This window comes from Anopheles stephensi, chromosome 2, assembly GCF_013141755.1.
Source record: "Anopheles stephensi strain Indian chromosome 2, UCI_ANSTEP_V1.0, whole genome shotgun sequence".
NCBI lineage: Eukaryota > Metazoa > Arthropoda > Insecta > Diptera > Culicidae > Anopheles > Anopheles stephensi.
The window spans coordinates 86,262,810-86,278,300 of record NC_050202.1 but is presented as its reverse complement, the minus strand read 5'-3'; the positions used below and the strand labels follow the sequence as shown (position 1 = coordinate 86,278,300).

Genomic DNA, 15,491 nt, shown 5'->3' with positions numbered 1-15,491 from the left:
ACTGGAGTAGAAGTTCACGTTCGGTTCCGAGCGCTGTGGATGCAGGGGCCGTGTCGCAGCCAGATTGTACAGGCTGCCGCAGCTCTGCGAGTTGGATTTGCGCCGCGTGCTAGAGCTTCGATGGTTCCGGCGAAACCGTTTCCGCTTCGGGGGAGACCCGGTCCGTGGCATCATGCCGCGATCTTCGCCGGATGTTTCGGGACCTCTCGCCGAACTACTGCCGGCCAGGACTATCTCATGCTGCTGCTGATGTTGGTGTTGCTGCTGCTGCCTACGAACGACCGTGGCTTGGGGAATACGCCGACCGCGCGCATTTCGCACCCCGTACGATCGGCCCGCCGGATCGTTATCATCGTCGTCGCTAGAATCCTGCCGGATTTCCAGTATCTCCAGCTCGACCGAATCCGTGGTCGCGTGCGAGATAGGCATGCTGTCACTACTCCAGCACGATCACTATAACCGCTGTACCGTGGACGGAGTGCAACCGTCTACCATCGTATCACCGGATGATGGTGCCGCTGCCACTGCCGTGTATCTTCGCTCCCGCTAGACCTTGATGAAGATGCCCGGCCCCTTCTAGTGCATCGTCGCACACGTTTGCTCGGTGTGCCACAATCACGTTCCTCTTTACTTCACTACCGCACCACCACCAGATGCGAGAGGCGCCAATGTACGCCCTATGCGTCAATTAAATCACTTGCCAACCGAGCCGCCGGGATCGGTTTAACGATTCTTCACTTATCACTTTGCACTTGCTATCGACGTAGGTCGGAAGTGGAATGGTAAACGGGTCATAAGAAATGCAGAATCACTTTGATTATTACCCAATCAAAAACACATTCATTCATCGATGGCGTCCCTGTAGCTCGAGAGGAGGAGGAGAAGGTCAAGAACATATGCAGCCGTAGGGGTCAACGCAGCGAGGCAACGATTTGCCCTCCCGCCCGGAATGGGGAAACTGATATTTTATTTCATCTATTACCCCCGAGAGTCAACCCAGAGAACGAGAGAAAGAGAGAGGGAGAGAGAGCGTGCGATGGGTGTTGGGAAGTTGTTGTTTGTTTAATTGGCTTAATTAAAGCGAAATCCGTAATGGGGCGTTGAAAATTGACAAATTGTCCCCGGAGCAGCAACACAACTGGCGTCACACCGGCGTCTGATGTCACAGCTGCCGACATAGAAGAGGGAGGGGGGGGGGGGAGAGGAAGCGAGATGGGTCGGAAGCCACCCCCCCCCCCCACAGTTTACTGGGGTGGAAGGACCTTCGCAAATTGAAAAGGAGCTTTCGTTCAATTGGGCGTCAGTGGAAAGTGTTTCCAAGAATGAAGCCTATATATAGGATCCGCGACTGCAAAACAAATAAGTAAAAATCCATTTTAATTGAGGCATATTAACAGCTTCAATGTTGCCATGTGTTGTCAAAACAGGCCCACAACAAACGAAATGTCAGCGCTAAACCGTTCACACCTCTCTGTCGCAATCAAACAGCCGCAATTGCTGCAATCCGCAGCGCATCGCAGAGGCAGTACTAGCAACCAAACAAACTCTATCACTCTAAGTAGGCTAACGAAAAGTAAAGAAAGCGTGTGTGTGCGTGTCTGTTGCCTACCACTGCGACCACTAGAACAACAAAGTTGTTTGCATCGTAATCGCAATAGGAAGAAAATTGAAGGGCTGTCGGTCGTTAAAAAAGAAGACTATTTCTAAATTCTTACGTTGAGCAAGATAAATTGCACTGAGCGGCAGTCGTTAACTGCATGCAGGGCCCGGTGCATGCTTTGCGAAGGGTTGCAATGGAAAATGGGAGGAGGGGAGACAGAAGAATGTTAACTTCTTCCCACTCAAAAACAATTGCCGATTATTGCACCAGGTGTGTCGTTTAGATGCGGGGGGGGGGGGGATACACCGGAGAGGGAGGGAAAAACTGAGGTGGTGCGTGTCAGTCCTCCGTCCTGGGCTTTTTTTTTCTAAAGACTAGAAACCTGGAGAGGTCAATGTGAGGTTATGGTGCTGGGTAATGATAATAAGCCGCTTCCAGTGTGTCGCACCGTACGGGCGAGGGACAATAGCAGTTAAGGGTGTAAGTGGCGTACGGTTAACCCTCGACACGAACGTCGATACTTCAATTGAATGCGTGGGTGGTGGTGGGCCATCGATGGGTGGTTGGTGGATTAAAAAGTTCACGACACAGCTTGTGCCGATGGCATAAGCTTGTAATGTCTTTACAATTTACCCAGCCTATTATAGGGCAAACACTGGAGGCGCTTAACGATACGATACAATATCCATTTCGTACAGCTTCCCGAACGCCCCGAGTCCTCTGGGTTTGTATGCTCGTGCTAACGGGGATGGTCACTTGCTGCTAAGTGGGTCAACTCATTCGGTCGGACCGGGAATCGGACATTTGACGAGCCTTACTGCGGAAGGACACACTACTGTCAGAAGGGACACACAAGGTTTAATTGCAGGAAACGGTTTGATTGCGTTACGACGAACGGCACCGGAACCTGATCGTCGCCGTCGTCATCTTGTCGCATTCACAGGATACACATGACAATCGATTTAATAACACCAGCCACGAACTGGATCCGTCCACCACCCACTTTTACGGCCCTGCCGTAACTATGCTTCGGCGTTAGGCAACAACTTCATCGCCACGAGAGTGCAGGAAGCAGGACTCCTGGACATGACACGCTTTCCCCATTGTCTTCCCTGGTGAATGGTTGGGTAGATGGATTTATGAGCACTGCTTCGGACTGCTTCATGGCAGAGGGAAGAAATAAAAAGCACACAGATCTTGGGCCCATCCTCTTCGCCATCCACAAGGATAAGAAAAACGGATGGAACTCGGTGTGGCAGTTCGTATCCTTTTTCCGTCGATGACTCATGGCAAATCCTGAGCCTGCTTTCGCACGAGAACGGGTGATCAGTTGGGTGTATCGTCGTCGTCGTCGTCGTCCTTCGCGGACTTTCCAACCGGATATCACCCCCGGCTCGCTTGCTCGTCCTCCCGCACCGCATCCCACGCGAGGAAGGACACGCTGATGTAGAAGACGTTGGCGCGCACACACACACACACACACACTCACACACAGACACACGCACACTTTTCACACTCGACCGACGACTTCCTTCTTGTCGGGCACACGGCGGACACGCACCGAACGCTCTGTCTCGGTCACGCACACACACACACACACTTAGAGACCCACTGCGGTGCCCACTGCCTGCCTGCCTGCCAATCGGTGGGTGGAGATGGCGCCCTAGCGTACTTAGTGCTGCTGGAGGGAGGTATTGGAAAAGTACCACCGTTGTAGCACAAACACATGGGTCTCTCGCGCAAACGAGGAACGCCACCCCGAGCGCAAGAGGCTTCGTCGATCGATTTTCTTCCAAATGTGAGGATTAATGCTTCCTTTGCTTTCTTTTCTAATCCTGTCCTATTCCACAGACACACACACACAGGGCGCTTTCTGTTCTAATCTGTACGCGATGAAGACACCTTCGTCTGCGGATGGCATGGCATCCTATGGTAAATCGAACGTATTTCGCTACCCCAAAACGGAAAAGCTTACTTCACTTTTCAAACTACACCGACACATACACACGCACGCACGCACGTAAGTTATTGTGCAACGCGACTAAATCAAGGCGTTTCACCTCGGCCACGGGTAACTGTTGTTTTATGGCACCACGCACAATTTACGACCATTTGATTCCGTTCACGTGTTTGCCTGGTGAGAGTTTTCCATCGCTGACAGACGAGCGAGCACCACACGACCCACGACTGAAAAAAAAAACCCGTGGCCACCCCGTTGTATATCGATTCGACGAGTCAGGTGGAGAAGAAGCGTACCCTACGGGGGCTTTTTCTTTTGCAATGCCCTGCGTCGTGATGGTCGCAGGTCCGCACGCTTGTCAAGTGAAAATGGGACTGCTGTGTCTGGCTGCCCTTCGGAGCGGGTTTCGGTTGTTGGAAAAACACCACCACCGCGCGCGCGGCTTCACAACCACACTCTGTTGTGTGTCGTCTTTTTTCTCGCCAGGCGCTGAGAGTCGTCGCGTACTGCGAATGGGGTAACATAAAGCTCGGCGGGGGAGGGGGGGGGGGGGGTAGCATGCGAGCGAGAGGGGTTGGTTTATGATTAGTCTGTGCGTTTAGTGTGGATGAGACAGCATGGGAAAAGCACTCGCAGGTAGGGAAAACAGACAGAGCGAGAAAGCGAGAGCGCGAGAGAGACCGACCGTGCGAACATACATCGAGAGAGCGAGAAAGCTCGGGAAATGTTTTCATTTTCATTGTGTACGCTGGTGTGATGGTGGTAGTGGTGTAGTAGTTTGACGTTTTTGACATGTCAAAACCGTTGCGCGGCAGTGTTGCCAGCATTCGTTCGTGTTGCGTCGTGTTACTGTCATCCGGCGAGGTGAATGAGGCGGTCGGGCCCCGGGTCCGCAGTGCTCGGAAAATGCGAATGTTCGGCTTTTCCCACCCCAGCGGCTGCATTGTTGTTGTCTTGTTGTTGGGTACGACCAAAACATAAACACGACGCGTGTGGATGGCGCGCGCTCGTGAAAGTGAAACTCATTGTCGACCGACTGCGCATGGCATGCACTTTTGCTGTGGCAATGTTGGGCATGCTGCTGCTGCTGCTCTTGCAATGGGGGTGGGTGGAGGTCTTCCCGTGGCGCCTTTTTTCTCTGACGTACAATTAGAAGTGAATAGGACCAATACATACGCGATCAGTTGGAAGTACACAACCAAAACAATATGAATGTGTCGCGTAACGTTGTGGTGCATCTGCACCGGAGTGTGCAAAAGTGTACGTGTATGCAACACACACTCAGCCGCTATAATAATAACAATCGGGTGTATCCGTTATTGCAATGAATTTACCATGACTTTACGTTGTTTAATATTCATGCAATTTATCAGTGCAAACCGGGCAGATGCAGACAGAGCTCTCTATACGTGATCGGATCGAAAAACCGGACGATGAGTAAGCGTGATACAAGCAAAGCAATTAGTAACGGATGCGGAAAAGCGATGAATGAACGTGATGACTACAGTACGGGACGCATCTAGACGATGACAGGGCGATGATGCTCTAAGCCGCAAGCATGGACACTCTCCCTGGTGTCCGGTGTGATACTTACGTTGTCTGATTTTTTCCTGCTGCTGTTGCTGCACCTTGCTCGATTCGCCCATATTGAAGCGGGAGGGTTTTGATGCGTTTCTGCGCTTATCGAAACCGCCAAAACAAACTTTAAACACTTATAACACTATTGGACGGCGTTTAACGATGTGTGTAATCTTTGGCCCCAATGGTAGATGAATTGCACTTGGTGGTATGATATGGCTTGGTACGACTGTACGATGCTCTTCTTTTTCCAACGGCCAACAAACAAAACGCTTACTCACAAAACACTAGGCACATACTTCAACGGCGATGGATGATCACGGGTTATGGTTACAGGGCAGAGGCACACGCACAACACTTTGGCGAGAGATGATGCATTTTTTTCTCTTCATTTTTACTTGCAAAATACGTGCTGCACATCCATCGAGCCGGGCAAGTTGCAGTATACTACCACCGCGGCTAGGAACTACGATACACTTCCGGAATCATTCCGATGCACTTTAATCTAATTCGATGAAGGTTTCTTCCTAACTTTAACTCTGTGGCACTTGAACTGGCTTTCGCCTGCTGTTGCGAGGATGCTTCACCAAGTTGTCGATACACGGTTTTTGATGCTGTTTTGTTTCACTCTTGCTAATTGCTCACTTGCGCACACTGGTGTCCTTTGCACGGTGGTGCCGATTCGCTTGCTTGGTTGGGATTCTTTTAAAGCACTCTGTTACACCGGTGATCCTGCCAGGGTCGCGACTTCATCGGTGGCACCCAAAGCCAATGCTCGAACGGTGGCACGGAGCGTGGTACAGGACACCCGTCCATTAGAAGCGTCACGTGCGGAATGCGGTCCCTGTTGTGTGAACGAGACAATGTGAACCAATCATCAGAACAATATTCGAAAAGACACATCACAACGGTTTAGGGGTTCCCCTGTCCCGCCGGGGGAGTTGGAACTGTTGGACACTCGGTGAGAAACTTAACATACTGAACAGCGATGCACGGCCGAAACACTCCCCACTGTCATAGCCTCCTTTCTTCCACTCATCCCCAGGCTCCCCACCTTCCGGTGACAGCTTTCTGTCAAATTATTGAGCGGGGAAGTACCGGCAATGTTCCCTAACCCGCGGACCGGATAACGAACACTTGAAAAGTTTGGGTACGGCAGACGGCTTTAGAGTAAGTGGTTATGCCACGAACGATTGTAACTCTTGCGTCTTGCCTGCCGCCGAGAACGCCGCTGGCAGATGAATTATTGACGAGTGGTCCTGCCACGCGAGAACATAAGAAGCTGATTGGATCGGACACACAAACCTACCATCACGGGCAACGGCGTTCGTGTGTATGGTAAAGCTTCCCCCCCCCCCGGAAAGAAGGTCGTCTGGGATGGCACTGGCACTGGCCGCGAAAAGCTGACCCGCCGTTGCGAGGTGAGGAGAAAGTGATTCCGATAAATTATTACTAATTTTAATTCTATTTGAACTGGATATAGCACGGGAAAGTGAACAGCCTTGAAGTGAGAGAATCGAACCATATGGTGGGTGATGGTGATTCGTTCTGAGCCAAACAATTATAACGCACACACACTACAGGCAGTAGATAGCAAAAGTTCTAGGGAGTGCTTTGAAAATGGGGGTGTGTTACCCCCCCCCCCCCCCCTCCCGCAATGTCAGTTTAACGACTTGAGTTGATGGGTGTTTCTGTTATCGGAGGTATTTTCTTATTTTGGAGTTTTCTGGATGAGTTTGAACAAACACAAGGAGATGGAATGTTCTTAACTGCCTGCCTGCTTGCGATATCGCACCGCTAACACAAAACAGTTGCTTCAAATCGTAAGTTTTGCTGAGCAATTACGAGAAAGTTGTCTATATCCACATCTCGAAAGCTGGGACAGGTATCCCTTTATCAACAGCTGGAAGAGCATCAGAGCTCAGTAGCTTGTTCTTTCAATGATTGGTAGTCCTCGTACATAATAATGCCTGTGTTTCAGGTTTAACATGGACACAAAAAGCATATTTAAGATGATTTAAAGGGACAAAGATCTGAGGAGAAGAAGCAAAAAAAAAAACATTGAAATAACCGTTTTGGGCGTTAAACTACGAACTTTGATTGGATTGAGATGGATAACCCGTATCACCGATAATGGATTTGAGGAATGTGTATTAATCCATCAAACAAACCTATGAATAGACCAATTCCCCAAAGAATAGTGGTAGCACAGTAAGATTATACTGATAAAAAATCACGGTATTGCCCAATCAAGAGAGGTTAATCAATTAAAATTCGTTTACAACTGACACGTCATTTCTTATCACCACCTACAATATAGCACAGCACACGTGACTCGGAAGCGATTATGTTTCGCAAAAGCAATTGATAATTGTTGACTAATAGGGCTTATGTTCGTACATGGCCCCCGGGGTAGTAACGGTCGAGTAGTATCAGTTGGTGATTCCCTAAGGGTTAGATAACTGCCATAGCCAGAGCGGCTGTTTTAGGGAATAAAAAAAATCCCTGGTTTATTGGCTGTGATAAGACAAGGCCCTCCTACTTGCTTGGATTAACTACTGTTGCAATTAAGAAATATGTTTTTGTTATCGAGAGAATGGCAGAGATTGATAGCACCCAGAACAATGTACTCATTCGTATGCTCTATGCTATTTATAACAAGAGAAAGTGGTTTAAAATCACTCCAAGTTGAAATATGACTGGCATGAGTAAAATAAGGAATACGAACGAATGAGGCGTGCAGTATGACAGTAAATTGCATTGTTTCGGTTGGAGCTCGATTTCCTTCGACTAGGACTACTGGTAAGGTCCAAATGCACCTGTCTCAAGGAAGGGCATGATTTATTTACGATCACAAATTCCTCCAGTGCACCAGAGCAGGGCATCAAATACCATACAACTCGCGGGTTGCTCATAGTCCACAAAACCAGTAAAAATTTCTACCCAGCACCTCACGAATTCGACCGGAAAATGATTCACGTTGATTGTCTCGCGCGGAGGGGACGCAATTGCTTATCTTATCGTAATCGATTTTTCGCATCCCTTGATATTTCTGCATGGTTAGGGCGAAAAGCACGATATTAAAGCACTTCCAATCGCACGCGTATCCGTCATTAAACCTTTTGCATCCGTTGCAGCCGGCAGTACGCGACCGTGCCAAGTGTTCGATTTTAAGTGGCTTTTCACAAGTGTTCTCTGCCGTTAAAAGAAAAAAAAACGAGATGCAGCACATCAGTATCAATAGTTTCATTGTGGTGGGCCTGTTCTTTGGTACTCTTCTTTCACTGACAAACTCCGGTAGGAATTGGGCGCGATGAAGTGATCTCCCACGTATACACAATATGCTAATAAGTGCTTCTCTTCCGTCTTCCAATACCGTAGTATCAGCACTTCGATGCTACAAGTGTGAGAGTGATAGCAGTTGGAGCGATTGCTCAGCATCTGCTCGGATAGTGGAATGTAGCGGCACCAGTCAGGTGTCCGTAATGGGTCGTAACCTGTTCCTGAGCCCCCAAGCACGTCAACTCGAGCCGGCCTGCGTATCGGTATACGCCGAGGGTACTGTGGCTGGTATCTCTGGACAAGCTTACGTCCGGGACTGTCTTTTCAACGACAAAGCTTTGTGCAACATGATTCAAGACTCGCTACCACCGGTAATCAGGATTATTGATTGCGATCTCTGCACAACGGATCTGTGCAATGGTGCGGGCAGCCTTAAGGTGGCTCTCTCGAGTGTACTAATGCTGGCCATCGCAGTGCTGGTGTGGAAGTAACAAAAGTTACGGAAGCAAATGTAGGGGTAATGCAGTTGTATTCCATACCCTTTTACCTTTTCAACCTTAGTATCGGTGTACTGGATGGTAAGAGGAGCAGCTGTTACACAGTTAAAATTGCATTATTTGTTACAATAAAAATTAACCTAGAATTCAATGCAAGTACAGCTCTGTGAATTATAGTTGACATCGACTACACAGATACTAAGATTAATGGCCAGAGTGTTGAGAGTTCAATCGCGGAATCTTGTTCATTAATTTATCATACATACATTGTTCGTAAGTGAATAAATAACCTTAAAATTGTACTGTACAATATTTCCTAATCATGGCTCCTTTATTGCTTAAAAGTGTGAAATGATTTTATTATCTAGACAGTTTGGTGTTATTTTTATGACATAATCACACCTTCGGAATTAGACTATTATGTTTTAACAGGTTGAGTTACAACGATCTTAGTACTACTTCCGAACCTCAGTACTACAGGCAAGCACTCAGTACAAGCATTTGTGAGACCCCTCTTAGTTCATGCCTGCCATTTCCGGCTTACTAGACTTAACGATACCACGAGGTTCGATAATCAGTCCTCACTGCGGGGGAACTATGGGAGTTGATCCACGGTCCTGCCATATCAAGACCGGCACCGTTATCGCTCTACCACCGGGTGATTATCCATTATAATATACCAATATCATAGCTTCTACTTCTACTTAACCCTTAAGCCAGCTTCTGCAAGACAGAAGAGCAGTGGTAATATTGTAGAACAACAATGTCTATATGAGTGAGCTAAGATACCTTCTTCTTTTTCGCTAATATTTCTTCCCTCCATGGCTCTTAAAGTGCAGCTTACATAAGTGATCTAGATTACGCGTTGAGTTTAAAACGACACACAATACGTAAACACCATTTATCAGTCGATTAGACAAGTCTGCAGACAAGCGAAACCCTTCGGACAACATAAAATCACCCCAAAGTGCATTTTGATTAAGCTTAACTGGCCGCTTTGTACTCCTTAATCTGCCATCACCAAACCATCCAAATCGTTGCAAAATGCAATCACATGCCAGTAATAGCAAATGCGGTAGACTGATTGCGTGTACAGTCTTTCAAACCCCACAATCAGCACAGGACAATCTTAATGATTTCTTTGTCATAACAAATCGATTGCTTTGCACTGTGTCGAAGTTGGCAGCATTAACCTCAATTCTTGCTCGCAGAAATAGGAAGGACTCGATTTGCTGTTTGGACCTTGAACAGATGGTCCTTGAAATTCGCAAACAAAACATTAGAACCTTCTGAGGAGGACCTCCTAGGCATAATGATCAATTTGCTCGCGCTATCCATTAGTGACGCACACAGCACGGTACAACTAATCTTCCGAGTGGTCATCGCGTCACCATTCCTGTCAGCTTCTGCCATTTGCTTTTGTTTTACGTCGTGTTGTAAATGAAACCTAAATTTGATTCATTCCTCCACTTGGAGGTTGCTCTTCTTTTTGTTGCTGCTGCTCCAACGGTGTCATTCGCTCATTCACCATGAGAGCTTTTGGGGTCGTTTATGATTAGTGCCGTTGTGTGCACATATAGTACACAAATGAGACACCACCACCTTGAGCGGTTAATCTTCACCGTGACCTCCGTCGTCGTGTTTGTTTGATCTTTTTTTTTCGTTGTTCGAATATTACATCCCGAACAGAAACATTACCCACTAATCCCTGTGCCGATGAGGGAATGGAAGCAGGCCGCGAGGTTAGCATGAGGGGGGGAAACTTCGGGGGAACCAATTTCCGTCCCACACTGCCATCACTTCCGTTCCTTTCGCATTCGACCCCTCAGGAAAAAGCTCAGGGACACATGAATGGAAGTGACGACGATTTCGTACAGCATGTAATGTCGTGGTGGACAGTTTTGACGAAGGTAGAGTGTGCTATTTTTCTATCCTCCGGTTGGTGGTACCATGCAAACTCGCCGACTCGTTATTGATGATGAGTCATTCAATTTCTACCCTTTCAGACGCGGCCCATCACCATACGGGCTGATTTGTGTCACTGTGTCTACACGGAACGCACCGGTTGAAGCGGACCACACGTTTTACCTGCCGTGGGAACTGCATGAATTTTTAACCCTGCAGATTAGGTGTAAATCATTAGCAAACGGCCCGCGTACCGAAGGAACGCCCCGAACGTGGGGATAGCTCTGAATCATCCTTAAGCCGTGTGTGTGTGTGTGTCCGGCCGAAGGTTCGTGACGATTATTGTTCCACACCACACGTTGCATGTGGTGAAGAAGTTATGGCACCACACTCGGAAACTTTGTCACGAAATTTGGAAGACAAAGTCCCATTAGGTGCGATTAATTTGTGTTACAGTTCGAGCTTCATTTCTCTAATTGAGAGACTCGACTCGAAGCTCAAGACAAAGCGTTAACAAGCTCATTACTGGCGTGACGTAAGAAACCTGTAAGAACTTAACCCGGAAGAAGCACTGCACCGCTGAACATCAATCATGGCGATAAACTGTCGCAAGAGCCGTGTTTATCTATCGATCCAGCGGGGAAGTACACATTGGCCAACAGGTTGGTTGCGTGCTGGGCAGTGTCTGTCAGTCAGTCAGCCAGCCAGTACTCGAATCAAGCCTGGGGGAAGCCATACTACCGTGGTGTACAAGTGCACCGGTGGTGGACGACGTGGTACACCCAGACCTTGACACTAGATTCCGGACCATCGGTTTGACGTGTCACAGCCTGAGAGAGTGCAGTGCAGGTGTATCGGTGTTGGGTACAAATGATGACCCCAGTCCGAGACAGACGGGTTACGGCTTTCAGCCACTACTACGCCGACAAGTAGCCGAGAGTTAGGGAATAGGATGAGGTATTGAAAAGTGAATCGATTTCTTATCCGTATCCTTCCCTCGATCGAACCGGCCGGACCCTTGCTCAGCTGGCAAGCTTTCCGTGTGACCTACTTTTTAGCACAAGCGGTGGAGTGGTGTGGACAGCAAATGGTGGTCCGGTAAATCGATGTATAGAAATTATCAGAACTAATGTGCCGTGGCCTAAGGACGCACAAGCAATGGGGGGTGGTAACGACGAGGTGGATACGAGGAACCATCGTTTCGGTGGGAACTTGCAATGTGCGCTATCAGAATGTTTGATTAGTTATCCGGAAAAGTGTAACCTGGTGAAAGTGGTTCCAATTATTGCCTCACAGACCACCATTTTGGAACCGTGGCATACTAATGGATGTCACTACCCTGCTGCTTAGTAAAACACACCGTGAAGCAAACTCGACCCCAACCCCCGGTGTTGTTGTAAATGACTTATTATTAGGTTAGCAATTTGTTTTATCTTTTGGCGGTGGTTTGGCATGCGGGTTTACCGAGCCGGGTAGTAAAAAAACAACGACTGCACCAGGCATTATAAACACGACGCCACAGAGTCAACTGTCAAACACGATAAGACAACAATGCGTGCACTTAAAACTGGGTTAAGCGTTCGCAACTCGATGCCAAAAACATATAAACACCGCGAAGATAAGAGTGCTGCACCTGTAAGAGCTATATCATCAGTTGTTCGGTTGTCATACCTCCGATAAAAGCGAAACTGCGGGTACTCAGTAGTAGAGTACATACGGGAATTGTTTTGGTACAGTGCCGAAAGGAGGTCCCCACGATTATGTCAACGAACCAACTGCCTCTGCTGGTGTGGACTGGTATATCGTGTCGTATAATCAGATCGTAACTCAACTGCGCTACATAACACAAGGCAAAAGGTTGATTGTACTCTACTAACCTATTCAGTGTACGCACCCGAACTGTTTACTATTTCCAGTACCAAGCGAGTCTGGCGGCTTGTGCCTATGTTAATTAGCAATGCGCAATGAAGATAATCCTGACGAAGTCGCTTCTTTTTGGTTTGCCTTTTCCTCTCACCCACGTGTACACGTTAATTCCAATTCCACGTGGACCTCTGGTCGACTCCACACACACACACTACTACTAGGGTACTATTAAATGCCGCTTAATCTTAACCCGATTTCGTGCCCGGGTTGGATGTAGTATTGTGCTATCATAGCTAATTGAAATTTATCAGCCCCGGTAGTGGTCAGTGGTTTTGCCGATAGGCACTCCTTCTTCGTCCTGCAAGACACAAACCTTCGGCGGGGACACGATTGCGGTTAAGATTATGGGTTACCGCTAATGCGACAACGAACCTGTGCTTCCCCCGTGCTCTCGCGATCGCAGGCTTGGGATCGGGTGGGGCATAAAATATTTAATGAAATTCAGCTGTATATTAAGAAGGGCACATCGGGGCCGCTGTCGATTGTTTTCTGAGTTCACGTTGCAAGGTCTGCAAGGTCACCGTAAGATTAGCGCATGTAGAATAGTAGTAAATTTCACCCGGACGTTCCTGCTACTCACAAGTTTAATTCCACAAGAATTATAGCTCCACTGACTCAGTTTCATGGTCATTAGAAATGTTTTGTGTGGTACATTTTGCAAGAAATAAATCGCGAGAGCTTTCCCCGTCAAAAAAAAAAGCGTGCTCGTATACCAGTGAGGCTTTCCGATGTGAGCCATGTTCCAACGACCACTGTCAATCACTTTGGTCCTTTTTCCGATCCGCGCCCCGGTCAGGGCAACTAAATGCTAAATGTAAGTATTCGCTAATTGTGGGAAAAAGAAGCCTGGCTCAGCACCAGGACACACTCAGTTCCGGCCTACCTGCCCTCTGTTCATCCTAGAACGGTTGCCCTCATGCAAGGGGGGGGCATAAACAGCGAGAAAAATTTGCATCCGTTGAATAAAGAACAACCCTCGGGTACTACTACTACAACTGCTACAGCCAGTTTCCTGGGCATAGCTGGAAAGGACAATTTCCGTTCGGGGCTTGCTGGGGACGCAAATAATGGGTGGTGGCGGTCAACGGTGGGCTTTCCCGCTTAGCTTTCTGATGACAATTGATTTTTCTCCATGTGGGTATGAGTGTGTGCTTGTGTTGTATGTGTTGTACTGGGCGCTTTTCCGTTTCTTGTACCCGGTTTGCTCCTTACCGAGGGTACGTACACACCTTCCGGAGTGCGCGGGAAACGTGTGCTAGGAATTCATGGTCGACGACCAGCAAATGGTATGAGAATCCGGAAGGTTGACCGCAGCAGTGCAATGAAGCGAAAGAGAAATCGATTTGCTAACCCCATCCATCCGGGCGCAACCACCGTCGTCCACCGGCGTCTTCCGAAAGACTTTAGACTTTCAGATGTTGCGTACCGGTGGTTCTATGGCCGAGGAGCTTGGCCGGACAGTAGAGGCACACACTACTGGGTTTACAGCGTTAGTTCGCCAATTTATGAGCGAACGTGTGTTACGGTCCATCGGGCCTAGCAATTGACCGGATTTAGACAGGTGAAGGGAGCTCTATTTTATATGACATTTCTGCGTTACACCGCACATCGAGGGTACTCTTTTGCTACATTAATTTTCCACCAAGATGGTCGCTGTGTTTCTTCCTCCGTTTGCAGGCTAACCCGCTCGTACGATCGCACACAACTCGGACGATGACTTATATCCGTAAACTTGAGCCGTTATCTCATAGCTAAGAAGAAAAAAAGCAACATTCCAACTTCAGCGCTCATTACGTGTTTCGTGTGCAGAAAGTCGTCTCTGACATCATTTCTACAAATGTTTCAACGAAGCAAACAAGTATTTGACGTGCTTAATAAATATCGGCTGGCGGCTTTATCGTTGTTGTTCTAGGAATTTTGTTAAGTAAGCAAATTTGTTTTCAAGTACCGAGTAATCAGCACAAGAGTGATTCACGGGCAGAAACAGCATAAGCTATGTCATAACTGGTCACACTTGCTGGATGTTATCTATAGAAAGAATCTTACGGAGACTTATAAAGGCAGTGGCATATATAAAGATCTTAACTCTCTAGCATACTCGATTGATTGCTCAGTAAGAAGAGACTCAAGTCACAGATTGCCAAGCTACTGCTGGGTATGATATGCTATAGGGGAATAATTGATTCGAATATCACTTAGCTTTACCACATAAATTGAAAAACTGTGTAACGACAAAAAAGGGATCTCCCATATCTAGAGCTGTTACAGCGGCCCGATCTTGAATTACGAATCGATGTAATGTGCTCGATAGGCGCTAATGAAGTAAGCAATTTTGTTTATGCATATCGTCCCGCGTCTGCTGATCGATCTACCCGATCACCGGGCTCGTATGACAGCGTCCGCCGTAGCCACCGGAGGGGGGCAAGCAGGCACCTCCTGGGTCGCTGGGAAAAAATTATAGGTAACAAACTAATTGTTGAAAGCGACGAGCTTACACACCATTCATAAACTGCTAATTGTCGATGTGTGCACCCTTCAAGGTTAGCTGTCGATGGCGAGCGAAAGGCCCGGCAACAAAACTGTCCTCCTTTGATGCCTCGTCCTCCGTTTTCGGTGGACAACCAACCTCCGACCAGCTGCTTAGGCTCAAGGGTACGTGGGGAATCAAAAATTATGCACACAAATCACCACTGTCCTTCGGGCTGTAAACGATCGTGCGTTTTTGACATACACTTCCATCGCG

General features: G+C 47.9%; 2 protein-coding genes across 10 annotated transcripts in view; one reads left to right on the top strand and one right to left on the bottom strand.

Annotated features, from left to right (window-relative positions):
* The window catches only part of LOC118504950 (phospholipid-transporting ATPase ID), a 31,340-nt gene that overhangs the window by 13,273 nt on the left and 2,576 nt on the right, over nucleotides 1-15,491 (bottom strand). For 6 of the 9 annotated variants that reach the window (XM_036040062.1, XM_036040061.1, XM_036040064.1 and 3 more), the window contains exon 1: nucleotides 1-755. This exon is cut by the window's left edge. In XM_036040062.1, the coding sequence (XP_035895955.1) occupies nucleotides 1-429 (429 nt within the window). In that variant the 5' untranslated portion in view covers nucleotides 430-755. Of the gene's footprint in view, nucleotides 756-3,575; nucleotides 3,985-5,154; nucleotides 5,983-15,491 lie in introns of those variants that run through there. The other 3 variants (XM_036040060.1, XM_036040059.1, XM_036040068.1) reach the window with 3 other exon arrangements.
* Nucleotides 8,223-9,237, top strand: LOC118504958. The gene is made up of 2 exons (XM_036040080.1): nucleotides 8,223-8,435; nucleotides 8,520-9,237. The coding sequence occupies exons 1-2, from the start codon at nucleotides 8,360-8,362 to the stop codon at nucleotides 8,909-8,911; spliced, it is 468 nt and encodes a 155-aa protein (XP_035895973.1). The 5' UTR covers nucleotides 8,223-8,359; the 3' UTR covers nucleotides 8,912-9,237.